The 16216-nt window shown below is 53.9% G+C and overlaps 2 protein-coding genes across 2 annotated transcripts; one reads left to right on the plus strand and one right to left on the minus strand.

The window, feature by feature from the left end:
* The first annotated feature begins 880 nt into the window (after window positions 1-880).
* LOC140904494 (maestro heat-like repeat-containing protein family member 7) lies at window positions 881-3670 on the plus strand. Its single transcript, XM_073326872.1, has 5 exons — window positions 881-934; window positions 2189-2284; window positions 3039-3143; window positions 3531-3617; window positions 3665-3670. The coding sequence occupies exons 1-5, from the start codon at window positions 881-883 to the stop codon at window positions 3668-3670; spliced, it is 348 nt and encodes a 115-aa protein (XP_073182973.1).
* Window positions 3671-10807: 7137 nt separating this feature from the next.
* Window positions 10808-13222, minus strand: LOC140904497 (paraneoplastic antigen Ma1 homolog). The gene has a single exon (XM_073326874.1). It carries the CDS (start codon window positions 12305-12307, stop codon window positions 10808-10810), a length of 1500 nt encoding a protein of 499 aa, XP_073182975.1. The 5' UTR covers window positions 12308-13222.
* Window positions 13223-16216: the final 2994 nt, after the last annotated feature.

Genomic DNA, 16216 nt, shown 5'->3' on the forward strand with positions numbered 1-16216 from the left:
GCTCTCAAGGTCATCCGAGAGCAGCTCCAGTGCAGAGATAAGGTACAAATGTTCCCCACTTGGGCTGGAACCAAGATTGACCTGTCCCTTCCCAGCATCCCCCACACCCCCGGCCAAGGGTCTTGTTCCTCCTGATCCACCACCCCTAATGGGGCCCTTTTACATCAATGATGTGGGACCCCCAAGATGGGGGTGTTTGTCCCCCAACAGCCGAGGTCATCTCCCCCCACAGGCACTGTCCCAGTTCCTGATCCTGCTTGCGTGGGAGTGGGGGGGGATTTGGACAATAGGTGGGTCCCCACAATCCCCCATTGAGGCCTGAGCCCTGGAGCTGGTTTGGGTGGGGCAGGAAGGTCCCTAGCTAACAGGTTCTCTCTCGCTATACCCGACTCCTGGTGGGTCCAGGACGAGGGGCAGCAGCTCCTGTTCCTTCAGGCCATCTACCCCGCATGTCTGGCTGCACGGGAGAGAGGGGAGGACACGCTGGAGCCGCGCTGCTGCAAGGCGGCTGTGGTGAAGAGGATCGTGGTGAGTGAGATACGCCATACGGCAGCTGGAGGGAGGAGAGAGACATGGGATTGGCAGGGGTATGGCCAGGCTATTGGGTGGGTGCTGGGTACTGTTGGAGGGGGCAGCAGAGGGCAGGGATTGCTGTCGCTGAAGACTTGGGAGAAGAGAAGGAAGAAATTCTGAGATTGGTGGGTAGTGGGCAGGGGGGGAATTGTGGGGCTGGAGGGCAGCTGAGAGTGGGGAACAAGGAATCACATGGTCCCGGATCGGTCATCAGGATGGGGCTAAATGGGGGAAGTTTTGACAGGGAGGAGGAGAGAAGGGGATTGGGAGTGAGCTGGACAGGAATCCGGGAAGGGGGACAAGTCGGATGGGCAGGAAGGAATCCGGGGAGCGGGAGGTTGTGGGGGATCCTGCTGGCCATGTGGGGAACTGGCTGTGTCATCTCCGCACTGGGAGGTGTCAGTCGGGCCTGAATCTTACACGCTCCTTTGTCTCCTTCGCGTCTCACAGGAGCTCATCGAGGAGCTTCCCGATGACTCGTCACCCAGCGCCGTCCTCGCCCACTCCCTGGCTGCAGTGGGCAACCTCTGGTACCAAGACAGCCCCACCCCCCCACCCCGCCAGCTCCCCTCACCCCAGTGCTGCTCAGGCCCAAGGCTGGGAGTCACCGTCACTGTCCCTCCCAGGTCACCTCCCAGGAGTGGCGCCTCTGGCAGAGATGGTGGGGAGGGAAGGGTCACTCTTTCCTGGCAGGGCTCTTCTTTTCACTCCCATAACATGACAGGGGCCTTGGGGAGGGGCTCACTCCCGGGCTCAGATACAGGAGGGGCAGCAGGCTCCAGGGAACAGGAGCTACTCCTGTCCTGCCACTGTCTGTCTGGGACGCCGTGGCCTTGTCATTCCCTAGCTAAGTGCCTCAGTTTCCATTCTCGCCAGCCTGTGCCTCTATCCCTGTGGGTTGGTGTCTGTGTTGGTGACAGTCCCACCCCCGTACTGCACAGTCTAATAGCAGCTCCTCTCTCTTGCCAGCACCATGAAACCTGCCCTGGAGCAAGCCCTAGAGACCCACCTCTTGCGAGCTGCCCTTCACTCCGTCTTCACCCTGGGCACGGAGAAGGACACCACCGACATCCAGGTACCTCCTCCTCCTCCATCCTCTTACTTTTCCTTGGTCCCTGCTCCCTTGATTTGCTGGAGCTCCAGATTTAGGGGTGGGGTAACAGAGTTGGAACAAGCTGCAGGGCTGGATTCTTCCCTCCAGCAGGGAAGAGATTACCCCTCCCTGAGGGATTTCTTTCTTTCTTTCTTTCTTTCTTTCTTTCTTTCTTTCTTTCTTTCTTTCTTTCTTTCTTTCTTTCTTTCTTTCTTTCTTTCTTTCTTTCTTTCTTTCTTTCTTTCTTTCATAAGCCATGTTTTATCCAGAAGCCCAGCTTCCATCCATAGCAACTTGGCTGTTTCATACTCTTCTGCCTACAAGGCCCTCTGCAGACACCTGCTAAGCTCATAGATCAAAGGTCCAGGGGTCATCAATTCTTGCGAATTGCCTGCCGTGGGATGTGAAGGAGAGAGGCCAGGAGATGTGTTTGGAGTCTCCCCAGTGCTTCCCAGAGACCCCTCTTCCCATCCTGTGGCACGTGTAGGCCCAGGTTCCCTAACTCTGACCTATGCTTTGCAGGCTCTGCACAAAGTCATCCCAGAGGTCCTGGATGCCATGCTGGGGAACCTGCTGGCAGAGTCCCCAGACACAGACAGGCTCCACTTCATCTTGGAGGTGAGCCCCATTTGACCATAAGTCTTTGGGGGACTGGTAAGGAGAGACTGGAAGATCCATTTCCTACTGTGTCCTCCTAGCTCGGTCCCCAGTGGGTCATCCTTGGTTGGGGAGGTCAGTGCAATGCAGTTTCAGGTCCTTCCTTCTTGAGGGACAGAGGAAAGAGCTGGGATTTCAAGCCTGAGCTCTGCCTGGTTCTGCTGAGCACTAACCACAGGGCTCCTGGCTGTCTTGGGGAATGAGAGTCTGAAAACCCACCCTTCCCCCACCCCTCCAACACACACACCCCATGAGATTTGGGAGATGGTTCTCAGAGAAGAGGCACACGCTCCTTCCTAGAGAAACAGGAGGAGTCCAGGGAATCAGCCCTTCCCTCTGATCTGCTCTGAAATTCCTGGGGGGATTGTGTTCTCAGTCACTCCCTCCATCCCCCCAAGGATTTTCGTAGCAGGGAAAGGCCGAGGGTTCAGTCTCCTTTCTGGTGAACTGTTCAGGAATCAGGAGTTCTGGGAGGATGGACCAGCCCTGACCCCGAACATTGTCCCAATCTAGAGAGACACTGACAAGTTGTGACCTGCAGGGTACAAGCTGTGTCCTGGGGGAAAGAATTCCCTTCTAAAGCTCTGCCATCAAGGCCTCAGCTATTCCCCCCTGTGCAGAATGTCTCAGGCCCCTGGGGCTGGGGGCGTGGGGGGCTCATTTGCAAAGCAGGTGCATCTGGCCACTGATTCTGACCTGCCTCCTTTCCTGGCAGAATATCAACTTGTGGGTCGTGTCCAGGGTGTCGCAGGAGCGAGCCAGGGCCATCAGGAGCAGCACAGCCCTGCTGAGATACACAGTCTCCCTCCCTGAGTTTGATGTAAGTGACCTCCGACCCCAGCTTGCTTTCTCCAGATGGAGGCGGGCTGGCTCCAGTGGGCTGCAGGATCTGCTGCTGCCGGGCTGTGGCTTAGGAGGGTTCTTCATGGGAGGCAGAGTCAGAGCAGGGAGAGAGCTAGGCTTGAGTCAAGTTCTACTTGTCCTGGTTCAGTGTTGTCCCTGGGCCTTTAAGTAGCCCATGCTCCACGCCTGCTTGGCATCCCAAAGCAGCTCCGGGCTCCCTTGGCAGCAGAGCAAATGAAGGGTCGATCTCAAGCTCCTGTTCCCCAGCATCTCCTGCAGAGGAGCCAAGGGGAAGGAGCCCTCTGGCCCAGGGGAGCTGACAGGAAAATGCTGATGGAGTCCCCTCTCCTCTCCCTTCCATTAGATCTCAGCCGAGTTCCCCAGAATGGGTCACCATGTGGCCCAGCTGGCTCTATTTGTCAGCGATCCAGACAAGGACATCAGCCGGCACGCCAGGGAGGGGACTTACCGGCTCTACCAACTGCTGCTCCAACAGAGGGGTAAGGAACCCAGCTGGGACACAGAACTCAATAGGGGACTGAGAAAGACCACAGGTGGATAATGGGACCCCAGACCATTTCTCTCAGACTGACCGCAGCTGGAGGACAAGTCTCTCTCTGCCTCTGTTCTTCTCCACTCCACTGTGGAGCCACCAATGGGATTGGAAGGACACAGAAACTGCAACCAGAATGAGGAGAAAAGTCTCTGTCTCTCTCTCTCTCTTCCAGGCCTGACCATATATGACGCGGAAGATCTCTGGTGCTATGACTGGCACCAGGACAGAAGGCTCTTAGGCTACAAGAATACAGCCAGAGTGGGGGAGGTAAGGGCACTGTGCCAGGGCATGACACAGCTCAGGGGGTGTGGCTGGCTGGGTTCCCTGCAGTGGATGCCTCCTGGAGACAGGAAAAGAGCCCACTCCTTATTTCCAGTTCAGAGTTCGTCATCCAGGAACCAGTGGGACAGGCTGGTGCTAAAGGTCCCACATTGGAACCTCGCTAGTTGCCGTGATTTGAGTGTCTTACATGGCTGCATTGCTCTGTGGCATAAGGAAAATCCCCGGGTGGGTGAGTTAATATAGGATTATGGCTTTGGGTGTCTCTCTGCTCCTTGTCCCCCTGGCTGATCCCCAAGTGTCTGAAGGAGAGCCCTGAGTCAGTCAGTCACGATTGCTTGATCAGACCCTTTTTAATTCCCTGCACCCTGTAGAAGCAGAGAAAGGAGGTGGGCTTTGCCCAATTCCATTGCCGGTCAGGAAGCAGAATGCCCCAACCTGGGAACTGGGTAGGGGACATAGTGAGCTCCAGAGCCAATATGGACCACATGCGCCCCCCTCATGTCTCCAGCCCTGGCCAGGGAATGGCAGAGTATCTGGACCTCAGCCACTGTTCCAAAGAAGCACATTGTCACTGACCCAAGTTGCGGCTACTTGCTGCACAAGTAGAAAATCAAAGACCCCCCTCCGCCCCGTCTCACAACCGTTGTGAGAATATCCAAACCTTCGAACACACTGTAACACAGTGCCCCCAGCCTGGAGTCAAAGGTGAAATGGGTGATTGCCACAACATCACAGAGGAGGCCTTGGAGTGCCTCCTGGATCGACAAGGGCATCGACAGAACGCTGCTCCACAGACGCCCCGTGAGAGAGACTGTGTGAGCTTGTCCCGCCTCACACAAGCTGAATTGCTGCCGCGGAAGAAACGTCTCCGAGGAGCATCTGGGATGGGGACTGGGCCATGAGTCTCCTTGTCCTTGTCAGGCTGCAGGTTGGATTCCCTGTGTAACCCTTCTGCCAGGCCAAGTTGATAGCAGCAAGGGCCGGGTTCAATACACAGGGGTTCCCTCTCATTAAAGCAAATGCAAAACTGGCTCGAGCCCCCACCCAGTGACCTGGGAAAATCTTACACACCCCCTGGGCGCCTCAAGGAGGCAATACTTCCCCTCTCGCAAGCACAGAGTCTTGGTGTAGTAGAGAATCTTTAATAACATGAGGCAAACAACATCAGCATTAAATTGGGGAAACACCACAACTAGTGTTCATTAACCAAACCATGAACACTGACCCACCCCAGAAAATTTGGGCCACATCCTTTCCCTCAGGCTCTTGAGTCCCAGAACCCAAACGTCTCTTGAGTCCAGCAATCCACTAATCGCCCAAAGTCCAAAAAAAAGTCCAGCCCCGGAGTTCAAAAGTTCACCTGCAGAGTGTTACTCCCCAATCTGGCTAAAATGTGCCTGGGTGTGGGGGAAAGAGGTAAGGGGCACCTTACGTGTCCTGAAGCTGACTGCCCCACAGGGCTCTGCTCCGCTCCACCACGACCGGCTCCGCTCTGCACAGCTCACCGTCTCACGACCGGCTCCGCTCAGCTCGCCGTCTCACGAACACACCGCTGTCTCACAACCGGCTCCAGACAGCTCGCCGTCTCACGAACACACCGCTGTCTCACGACCGGCTCCGCTCAGCTCGCCGTCTCACGAACACACCGCTGTCTCACGACCGGCTCCGCTCAGCTCGCCGTCTCACGAACACACTGCTGTCTCACGACCGGCTCCGCTCAGCTCGCCGTCTCACGAACACACTGCTGTCTCACGACCGGCTCCACTGCACACTAGAACTTCCGGCTCCCCCCTACTTGACACAGTGCTCAGTGATTTCAGCTCTCAGTGATTTCAGCTCATAGTAGTGGGAGCCTTAGTGCTGGTGCACTATAAGGCTGAAGTGAATTCAGCACAATACCTGTAACAAAACTCTTAATAGACCCAAAATTAGCTCTGACATTCCACAGTGGAGAGAGACAGAGGTGCAATTGGTGCTTCAGGCCCTCACAAAAGGGGCCTACACCACCAGGCACTAATACCTGTCTCAAGTCTCTCTCAATTCACAGAGTTTTGGAACCCATGTCCCTTGCCTAGTGAGTGCTACTCAGTTGATGGTGAGTCCTCCATCATAACAAAAAGGCCAAGTACAGTTCCAAGCACAGTTCCCATAATCAGGGTACTAACAATTTATTCTTCCCGCCCCAATAACAGAGACACTGGGGATCCCACAGCAGCCAAAGTGACGATTTGGGCAGTTATGGCCTCATTCTAGGCAGGGTGGGTGTGCCTATGCAAATGAGATCAGCCCCTGAAGTTCTTTTCCACAACTTGCCACACCTCACCACCAGATGTCAGGGTGGAGCCCACCCTGTCTCTGCTTACATCCTCCCCCCAGCCGAGAATTTGGCGTCCCGACAAATCATACTCCCTTTATACCAACTCATTGATTTCCTCCAAAAGGCCTCAGAAAGCCCACTTTGGCTTCCACAATCCTGTGTGCTAAATGTATTGGCTCCTCACTAGTCACCCCAGGTGCATCATAAGTTAACCGTTTTACTGGTCTTATCACCCTGTCTCGTCTATTGAGAATCTCTGTTGCTGAGGTAAGGGGAACGTCCTCTTGATTGATGGATGGAGAGGCTTCCTTTGAGGGTCTCTTGGCTACTGGCGTAGGCCCCTGCACTCCTAGTTCTAACGCGGGAGGGTCCAAGGTGCCCAGGACATCCTCTACCTGAGTGTCTCCACTGGCCAATAACCTGTGTGTGTCATCACACGGGGGTCTCATCAGCGGCACAGGGGTGTCAGAAAGGGGCCTAAATAATTCCGCCATAGGGTTTAGGGTGGAAAAGGGAGAACTCTCATTCGGTTCAGCTGGTCGAGACTGAAATCTTGTCTCCATCCCAGGATACACCAGGGTTGTGTCTTCCTCCTCAGACTCACTCTCAGATGTGCAGAATAGGGGTAAGTTAGCTGCAGGAGGCTCACTGTCTGTGTTGGATGGCAGCTTTGGTCTAGCACTTCTGTTCTGCCCGGCTGCCCTGTCATGGCCCATCTCATAAGGGGTGCTTACCAATTCCCCCACAGGGAGCAAAAGGTTTCTATGCACCGTCTTTATTTGCCCTGGACTGTCTTCAGGTTTGATCTTGTAGACCGGCAGATCTCCCAGCTTTTCCATCACCAGGTAAGGTATTGCCTTCCATCTGTCAGCTATCTTGTGTTTGCCAGCGATACCCAAATTTCGCAGCAGGACTCTGTCCCCCGGCTGGAGCTCCTGCGAACGCACTCTAGCATCATATCGATGTTTGTTGCGGTCTGCGTTCTTCCGAGCCGCAGCGGTAGCCAAGCGATAAGCATCCTGCAGCCTCTCTCTTAGTCGGGATACGTATTGCTGATGAGTTTCATAGCTATCTCCATCCTCTGATACACCAAAGCACAAGTCTATGGGTAATCTTGGTTCTCGCCCAAACATCAAAAGATATGGGGTGACTCCCGTAGCATCGTTCTTTGTGGCATTGTAGGCATGCACCAGAAATGCGACATGCTGGCTCCAGGTTGCCTTCTGCTCTGGTCGCAAAGTTCCCAACATATCTAATAGGGTTCGGTTGAACCTCTCTGGCTGGGGATCACCTTGGGGGTGATAAGGCGTTGTCCTAGACTTTTTAATTCCTGCTATCTTCAGCACCTCCTTCAGAAGGTGACTCTCAAAATCCCGCCCCTGATCAGAGTGTATCCGAGCCGGGAATCCATAGACTGAGAAATATTTGTCCCACAATACTCGAGCGACGGTGGTGGCCCTCTGATCACGTGTGGGATATGCCTGTGCATACCGTGTAAAATGGTCAGTCACTACTAGAATGTTCCCAACATTCCTCTTGTCTACCTCTACAGACAAGAAATCAATGCATACCAACTCCAAAGGTTTGTTGCTGGTGATGTTCTTCAGATATGCAGCCCTCGTGGGCAGAGTTTTCCTTTGAACACATCGAGCACAAGTCTCACATTTCCTGCGAACATCTTCAGCCATTCGGGGCCAATAGAACCTACTACGAATAAGTTCCAGAGTCCTCTCCATCCCTAAATGCCCAAAGTCATCATGCAGGGCCCTCATGGCCAGGGCTCTGTACCTTTTTGGCAGTACTAGTTGTGCTCGTTGCTTTTGTAAAGAGTCGGTGGTCATTCGGTGTAGCACTCCCTGAATCAGTTTTAATTTGGTCCATTCTCTCAATAGTAGTTTACCCTCCGGGTTAGGTGGGACAACTGCAGCTGGGCTTCGCCCCTCCCTTTTGGCAAGTAGTGTATCACGAATGTCAATATCTTGCCGCTGGGCTTCTTGCCAGTCAGCCGCATTGAGCATGGGCAAAGGAGATTGGTCCAATGCAATATAGTTCACTGAGGCAGAAGGCATGCATTCAGGGGGCAGGCCCAAAGCTTCTGCAATACATCCCTGAAGGCTCTCACAGGCCTCTGGCTCTCGACGACTCACACTGCAAATAGCTCTCACTCCATCTGTAGGTATCACAGCAACTTCTGGAGCCTGCGGACGCCTGGACAATGCATCTGCAGCTACATTGCTTCTCCCTGATCGGTACTGAATGCTAAACTCATAGCTAGCCAAGGCGGCCACCCATCTCTGCCCTGTAGCATCCAGCTTAGCACTTGTTAACACATAGGTCAGTGGATTGTTGTCTGTCCACACCTGGAACTGAGCACCATACAAGTAGTCTCGAAATTTCTCAGTGATGGCCCATTTCAAGGCCAAGAATTCCAGCTTGTGGGTGGGATAACGAGTTTCACTATCAGACAATCCTCGGCTGGCAAAGGCTACAGGTTTATGTTTGCCTTCCACTTCCTGGTACAGGACTGCTCCCAGACCCTCCAAACTGGCATCAGTATGCAGGATAAATGGTTTGCTTGGGTCAGCAAAAACTAGGACTGGAGCATGAGTTAGGCAAGTAATGATTTCTCGAAAAGCCCTTTCACATCTCTCATCCCACCGTGGCCCAAATGGTGCAAAGGGGCCATAGTTTCTCTGCACAGGAGGCTTTGGGAACCTCCCCTTATTCCTGGTCTTAGATTTGTTCTTGCTGGACTGATGTCCCCTGGTAAGATCATTCAGAGGCTTTACAATCGTAGCATAGTTTTTCACAAACCTGCGGTAGTAGCCACTAAATCCAAGAAAGGTCTTGAGTTCTCTATAGTTACTTGGACGTGGCCATGTAGTGAGTGCTTCTATTTTATCAGGATCAGTACTCACACCCTCTTGGGATACGATGTGACCCACATACTTCACTGAGGTTCTGCAGAACTGGCATTTGTCAATTGAAAGCTTCAGACCATAATCCTCCAACCTATCAAGCACTTTAAGAAGTCTTTCTTCATGCTCCTCTAAGGTTCTTCCAAACACAATCAGGTCATCCAAATAAACTAACACTTGCAGTAAATTCATGTCTCCCACAACTCTCTCCATGAGACGTTGAAAGGTGGCAGGTGCTCCAGAAATCCCTTGGGGCATGCGTTCGAACTGATAAAACCCTAATGGGCAGATGAAGGCGGTCTTCTCCTTATCTTCTTCTCCCAGAGGGATCTGGTAGTACCCACTTCGAAGATCCAACACAGAGAACCACTGGCTTCCCAGCAGACAGTCTAAGGCATCTTGCACTCGAGGCATAGTGTACTGGTCGACCACAGTACGGCTGTTTAGGGTGCGGTAGTCAATACACATCCGGATTTTCCCATTCTTTTTACGGACTACCACAATGGGCGAGGCGTATGGGCTGCGGGACTCTGTAATGATGCCATTCGCAGCCAGCTCCTGAAGATGATGTCGCACATCTTCCATCTCAGAGAGAGCAATCTTCCTAGATCTCTCCCTAAAAGGTCGAGAGTCATGTAGTCTGATATTGTGTTCTACTCCTTTTGCACATCCCACATCCCACTCATGCAGTGAGAACACCTTGGATCTTTCACAAAGTTTCTTCCTCAGGCGATCTTTCCACTCCTCGGACACTGGTGAATCTCCAAAGTCAAACTTTGCTGGGTCTATCGTCGGAACTTGCGTTTCACACTGGGGGGTTACAATTGACTCGGGTTCAAAGAGGTCTGCTATCTTTTGTCCTCGCCTCACAAAAATATCACGACTTGTCCCATTAGCAATCAGTATAGTCACCTCTTCCTGGGCTTCAGCAGGTAGGGTTATGACTCCACTAAGAACCAGCACTCCTTCAGGGAGCCCTCCCTCAGTTGGCTGCTCCACCACTGCTAATGTTCTCTTATTGCCTTTCAGGCAGGTACTCATGACAATCACCTCCTTTTCTGTCATTGCAGACACCACTAAGGGGACCGGGCCTGCGTACCTCAGTGCTCCCACCGGCAAATCAGGCATCACTCTTTTTGCGTCCTCAATTTTTCTGTAGGCTGCAGCACAATGTGTGTGTATCACCAAGGTATTCAGGTATTGGTCCCCTGCTCGCTGTCTGCAGTAATCTGCAAGTACCTTAAAGAGGCTGGAGTTGGTCCCTATCAGCACGGACACATCAGAGACACCTTTAGGGTCAGGGCATATTAAAGCTGCAGTGTCCACCTCCTGTCTTACCCCAGCGATCTCTTCTGGGAATTCCAGGTGTACAATGACATACCCCTGATACGGGTATTCATCCATGCTGAGACCACACAGGCCAAGCCCTGTCAAGGGCTGTATAGGCAGATGCATAAGCATCTGCTGGTAGAAAGACTGGAATATGATAGTCACTTGGGATCCCGTGTCAAGCACTGCTCTACATTCTGTCCCTTCAACCTTTACAGTGACCTCAGCTCGAGGTCCTATCAATCCTGGTGGGATTCGGGTGGCATGGTTCTTCGCAGGGGAGCCTCCGAACCCTGCAGGCCTAGGCGGCTCCCTTCCCAGGCCCTGGGGCCGTTTCCCGACTTTCCCCAGGTGGTCCTCAGCTTTTGGTATACTAGCGGGGGATTCTCTGCATTCTGACACCTGGCAGCAATGTGCCCATCCTGGCCACACCGGTAGCAGAAGAAGGATTGCCCTTTCCCGTGTTGCCGGGGTGGGGCAGAGGTTCTAAATGTAGTCTTCTGGACCGTGGTAACAGGGGGTTCCTTGTACGCTGAAGTCTTTGCTGAATCGATGGTATTCTCTAGTTCAGCCACTTTCTGTGTCAGGACCTGCACTCGTTGGGTAAGTTCCTCTTGAGGATTCACCATCAGCGCCTTGGGCGCTCGTATGGATGTTGTGGCAGTTGCCTGGGGTGGCTGAACCTCCCAAACCTCACCAGCTGCCTGCCTCTCTTCCTCCTCTCGGACCTCTTTTATCAGTCGAGAGTAACCCGGTGGATTGTCTTGGCGCTCCCTTAATCGAAGGTGGAGAAGGATTGGGTTCTGATATTGAATTCCCCTCACAATCTGAGCCAATCTAGTCCGGTCCATTTGCTCAACCGCTACTGCTCCCCTCATGATGGCTCTCTGTAATAATTTCTCCAACCTCTGTATGTAGGCAGAAACTTTCTCTCCCTTTTGTTGCCTGGCATTGAGGAACTTGCAATAAACATCCTCTGAGCCCTCGGTTCTCCCGAAGGCATGATCAAGGGCCTCTAGGCAGTCCTTTACCTTGACCCCAGGGTTACTGAGCTTCAGGGTGCGAATCACATCTAGGGCTGGCCCCCTGAGGCACTCTACTAGTCGCCTTCTCTTTTCAGCATCAGGTACTGCCCACTCCTGCAGCATTTCAGTGGTGTGTTCCAGCCAGGGTTCAAATGCTTCCTCCCCGGGTATTGGGGTGGGACCCCCAGAAAACAGCCTCAGTTTACGATAGGGGCTTGACTCAGGGTGGGGTGGCACGACCTTCTCTAATGCTTGCCCCAAAGCCTTCACCCACTCATCAGGTGATGGAGCAGCCTCCCGGGTTGGGACTCCTGGGTCAAGGCCCAACAGACCCGGCATATCAGCCAAGGTCTTCCCCTCTCTCCCCAAAAAGGCTGACATTTTCTTTAAAAACTCCACTTCAGATGCAGGAGCCGGTGAGGGCTGGCTCCCAGTAGTTATTACCTTCCACTCACCATCTTCCACTGCTATCGTGCCTGGAACCTGTAGAGGGTCCACAGCCGACGGCAGCTCACACAGTACAGCAAAATCTCCATCCTCCCTCACAAATATGCGCCCACGCATTTTACACTTACTCAGGTACTCAGTGGATGCCCTTAAGGTAGGCTCTATTGAGCCTTCATCGAATGCCTCCGGCACCCCGGTCACCAGGACACAGTTCCTAGGGTTAATATTCATCCCCTTGCACCAATCCTCTAGCAAATGTAGGGCCATTATACAAACTGTAATTTCTTTCCCAAATATAACAGATCAAAACAACAACAACCAGATTCTGGGTTCTCCCAATTTAATGACTCACCTAAGATGTGCTTGCGAGGGGTACTGACCCAGTCTCGATCCCGGACGAGCCCCCACAAATGTAACCCTTCTGCCAGGCCAAGTTGATAGCAGCAAGGGCCGGGTTCAATACACAGGGGTTCCCTCTCATTAAAGCAAATGCAAAACTGGCTCGAGCCCCCACCCAGTGACCTGGGAAAATCTTACACACCCCCTGGGCGCCTCAAGGAGGCAATACTTCCCCTCTCGCAAGCACAGAGTCTTGGTGTAGTAGAGAATCTTTAATAACATGAGGCAAACAACATCAGCATTAAATTGGGGAAACACCACAACTAGTGTTCATTAACCAAACCATGAACACTGACCCACCCCAGAAAATTTGGGCCACATCCTTTCCCTCAGGCTCTTGAGTCCCAGAACCCAAACGTCTCTTGAGTCCAGCAATCCACTAATCGCCCAAAGTCCAAAAAAAAGTCCAGCCCCGGAGTTCAAAAGTTCACCTGCAGAGTGTTACTCCCCAATCTGGCTAAAATGTGCCTGGGTGTGGGGGAAAGAGGTAAGGGGCACCTTACGTGTCCTGAAGCTGACTGCCCCACAGGGCTCTGCTCCGCTCCACCACGACCGGCTCCGCTCTGCACAGCTCACCGTCTCACGACCGGCTCCGCTCAGCTCGCCGTCTCACGAACACACCGCTGTCTCACGACCGGCTCCAGACAGCTCGCCGTCTCACGAACACACCGCTGTCTCACGACCGGCTCCGCCCAGCTCGCCGTCTCACGAACACACCGCTGTCTCACGACCGGCTCCGCTCAGCTCGCCGTCTCACGAACACACTGCTGTCTCACGACCGGCTCTGCTCAGCTCGCCGTCTCACGAACACACTGCTGTCTCACGACCGGCTCCACTGCACACTAGAACTTCCGGCTCCCCCCTACTTGACACAGTGCTCAGTGATTTCAGCTCTCAGTGATTTCAGCTCATAGTAGTGGGAGCCTTAGTGCTGGTGCACTATAAGGCTGAAGTGAATTCAGCACAATACCTGTAACAAAACTCTTAATAGACCCAAAATTAGCTCTGACATTCCACAGTGGAGAGAGACAGAGGTGCAATTGGTGCTTCAGGCCCTCACAAAAGGGGCCTACACCACCAGACACTAATACCTGTCTCAAGTCTCTCTCAATTCACAGAGTTTTGGAACCCATGTCCCTTGCCTAGTGAGTGCTACTCAGTTGATGGTGAGTCCTCCATCATAACAAAAAGGCCAAGTACAGTTCCAAGCACAGTTCCCATAATCAGGGTACTAACAATTTATTCTTCCCGCCCCAATAACAGAGACACTGGGGATCCCACAGCAGCCAAAGTGACGATTTGGGCAGTTATGGCCTCATTCTAGGCAGGGTGGGTGTGCCTATGCAAATGAGATCAGCCCCTGAAGTTCTTTTCCACAACTTGCCACACCTCACCACCAGATGTCAGGGTGGAGCCCACCCTGTCTCTGCTTACACCTGTGAAGAAACCAAGGAGATGCAGAGGCCATTCCCAGCAACGAGACAAATCACTAAGCTGGGGTGAAGAGACCTTTGGTCTGTCAGCTCCAACCCCCTCGCCCGACACAACACACACACACACTCCTCTAGCCGCTGAGGTGCAGGAGATCTCTCTGCTGGAAGCAACACAGGGTCCCCTGTCATCTCTGTGTCCTGCACAGCAGAGTGGGCCTGCTCACACACATTAGAGATCCATTTCCAGCCCATCCTGGCCCCTGCCAGAAATTGCCCTTCCGAAAGAGCCACTGGAGTCTTTGGTCCCTCAGCATCTGCGACCTCTTAATAAAGGGGCTTCCCTGAGCCCTGGGACCCTGAAAGCCTCCTGGGGAATGAAGTGCCTTGGCCACAGCAGCTCTCTTCCCCACCCTTTGGGGCACTAGATGCCATTGTACCGCCAGGACTTGGAGGCTGGCTCTGGCCAATCTGCTCAAGTCCCGTGTCCTCTTGGTTTTAGGTCTTTGGAAAATTCTTCTCCATCAGTCAGAAAAGATCCTTCCTTCAGACAGCAGTGCTGGCTATCCACGACCCCGTGCTGCGTGTCAGCCAGGCTGGGCTGGTGCTCGTCTACTCCCTCCTGGGGGAAGCCCAGCAACTGATGGGCGTCACGGTAAGCAGCTGCAATCGACTCAGGAGCTTGAGGTGGGGGCCAGGGCCTCATTCCCATCCTATCGCCTTTCGCTGGCCTCGTGGCAAGGAGCCTAGTGGGGACTTCTGGACTTCATGGACTTCTCTTCTTAGGATGTGGTGCTCTGCTATCACTCCTGGAAAGGACAGAAGAGTCCCCTAAGAGCCCTCTGGGAATCTTTCCTGCCCCACAGAGCTGCCCCCATTTCCCCATAGCCTAGTGTCCATGTCACCTGAGCCACCCTCGAGAGTTGCTCCCTTCCCCGGCAGCCTGGGAGGCCAAGGACTGACTGGTGATGGTGACCGAGCAGGAAGGGCTGAGGCACATGGGCGTGGGAAGCTGGTCTTGCTTCTGGTAGGGCTAGACCCGCTTTCGAGAGATTGGGAGGATTCAGTCAGCAGGGGCTACTGACCTGCCTCGTTCACGAGGGCTGCCATCCTGTGGCTTCAGCTTTTGTCACTAGGGTGACTTGGGGAAAGGTCTCAACCTCTCCCCATCCCACTTCACTGCTGCCAGAATCCCTCCTGCCCCCCGCCACCCTGCTAGAGCCCCCTCTCTTCCCTACCTGGGTGAGGATGGAGGTGGGGGTGGAGGAGAGGGTTCTACGAACTTGAGCGGTGTCCCCAGGTGGGTTGGAGGTGGAACAGCTGTCAGGGGCAGTGATGGGGAGGTGGCAGAAGCTCACCCGACAAGGAGGGGGGTTGGCACTGGAGGTCACTAGAGAGGACAGCAAGCCTCCATCCTGGGCGTCAGAAGGGTGAATCCACCACTCAGACATGAGCAGCTGCTGGGTGGAAATGATGGTGCTGGTTCCAGGTGCCCTTAATTCTCCCTGATTCCTGGGCAGTGTCTCCGTCTCTGACATGTTCTCGTTCCCCTGCAGCACGAGGATGTCACAGCCAAGGTCATGGGCCAGCTTCACATCGTCAGGCACTTGCACCAGATGCCCGAGGCGCTGCAAGGGCTGTGGCTCATCTGATGCTCTTAAAGGTTCCCCTCCCTGTTCATCAAGTCCCGCTCCCTGCTGCAGGTACTGCTCTGTCTCACTGTAAATGCGGGGCTAGTGGAAGCGGAAATGGAGGCCCCTGGCACTCACAGAAATTCTCTGCCCTCTCTGTGGAGCCGGGTCCTTCCCTTGGCCCCTCAAATTCCTCCATCTGGGGCAGGAGCTCTTTCCCTCCCACCCATATCCCTCCCCTCTTTGCTTGATCTCACCCCCATCCCATTCCCCATGCTCCCAGGCAGAGATCTTCCTGCACCAGATGGCGCAGAAAGACCTTTGTGTCAGGGCTACAGACTGTCTGCCCAACTGAAGCTCAGGAAGCTCCACATTTGCGGAGGAGAGGATGGGACAGAGGCTCAGGGCTAGCTTCATCTCCTGCCCTTTATTCTTCTTTGGGCTCTCAGAGTCTGACATGAAGAGGAGCCTCCTCCCCGCACGACTTCTAGGCCCTGGGGTGTGTGGCAGCCTCCCAGATGGCTGCAGTCAGAAGCTGAACCACCTCAGGGAGCAGTGGGGGCAGGTCCCTTTTCCGAGGAAACCAAGCAGTGGTAGTTCTCAAAGAGGCTGAGAGGGAAGACCCCACTCCCTCATGGAGGTAAGAGCCATTGACTTCTTTGGGCATCTGGGTTTCTTGGGGGAGAAATGGGATCCCTGCTGCATAGCCTGGCTGG

The sequence above is a fragment of the Lepidochelys kempii genome, unplaced genomic scaffold (genome assembly GCF_965140265.1).
Source record: "Lepidochelys kempii isolate rLepKem1 unplaced genomic scaffold, rLepKem1.hap2 scaffold_140, whole genome shotgun sequence".
Lineage (NCBI taxonomy): Eukaryota > Metazoa > Chordata > Testudines > Cheloniidae > Lepidochelys > Lepidochelys kempii.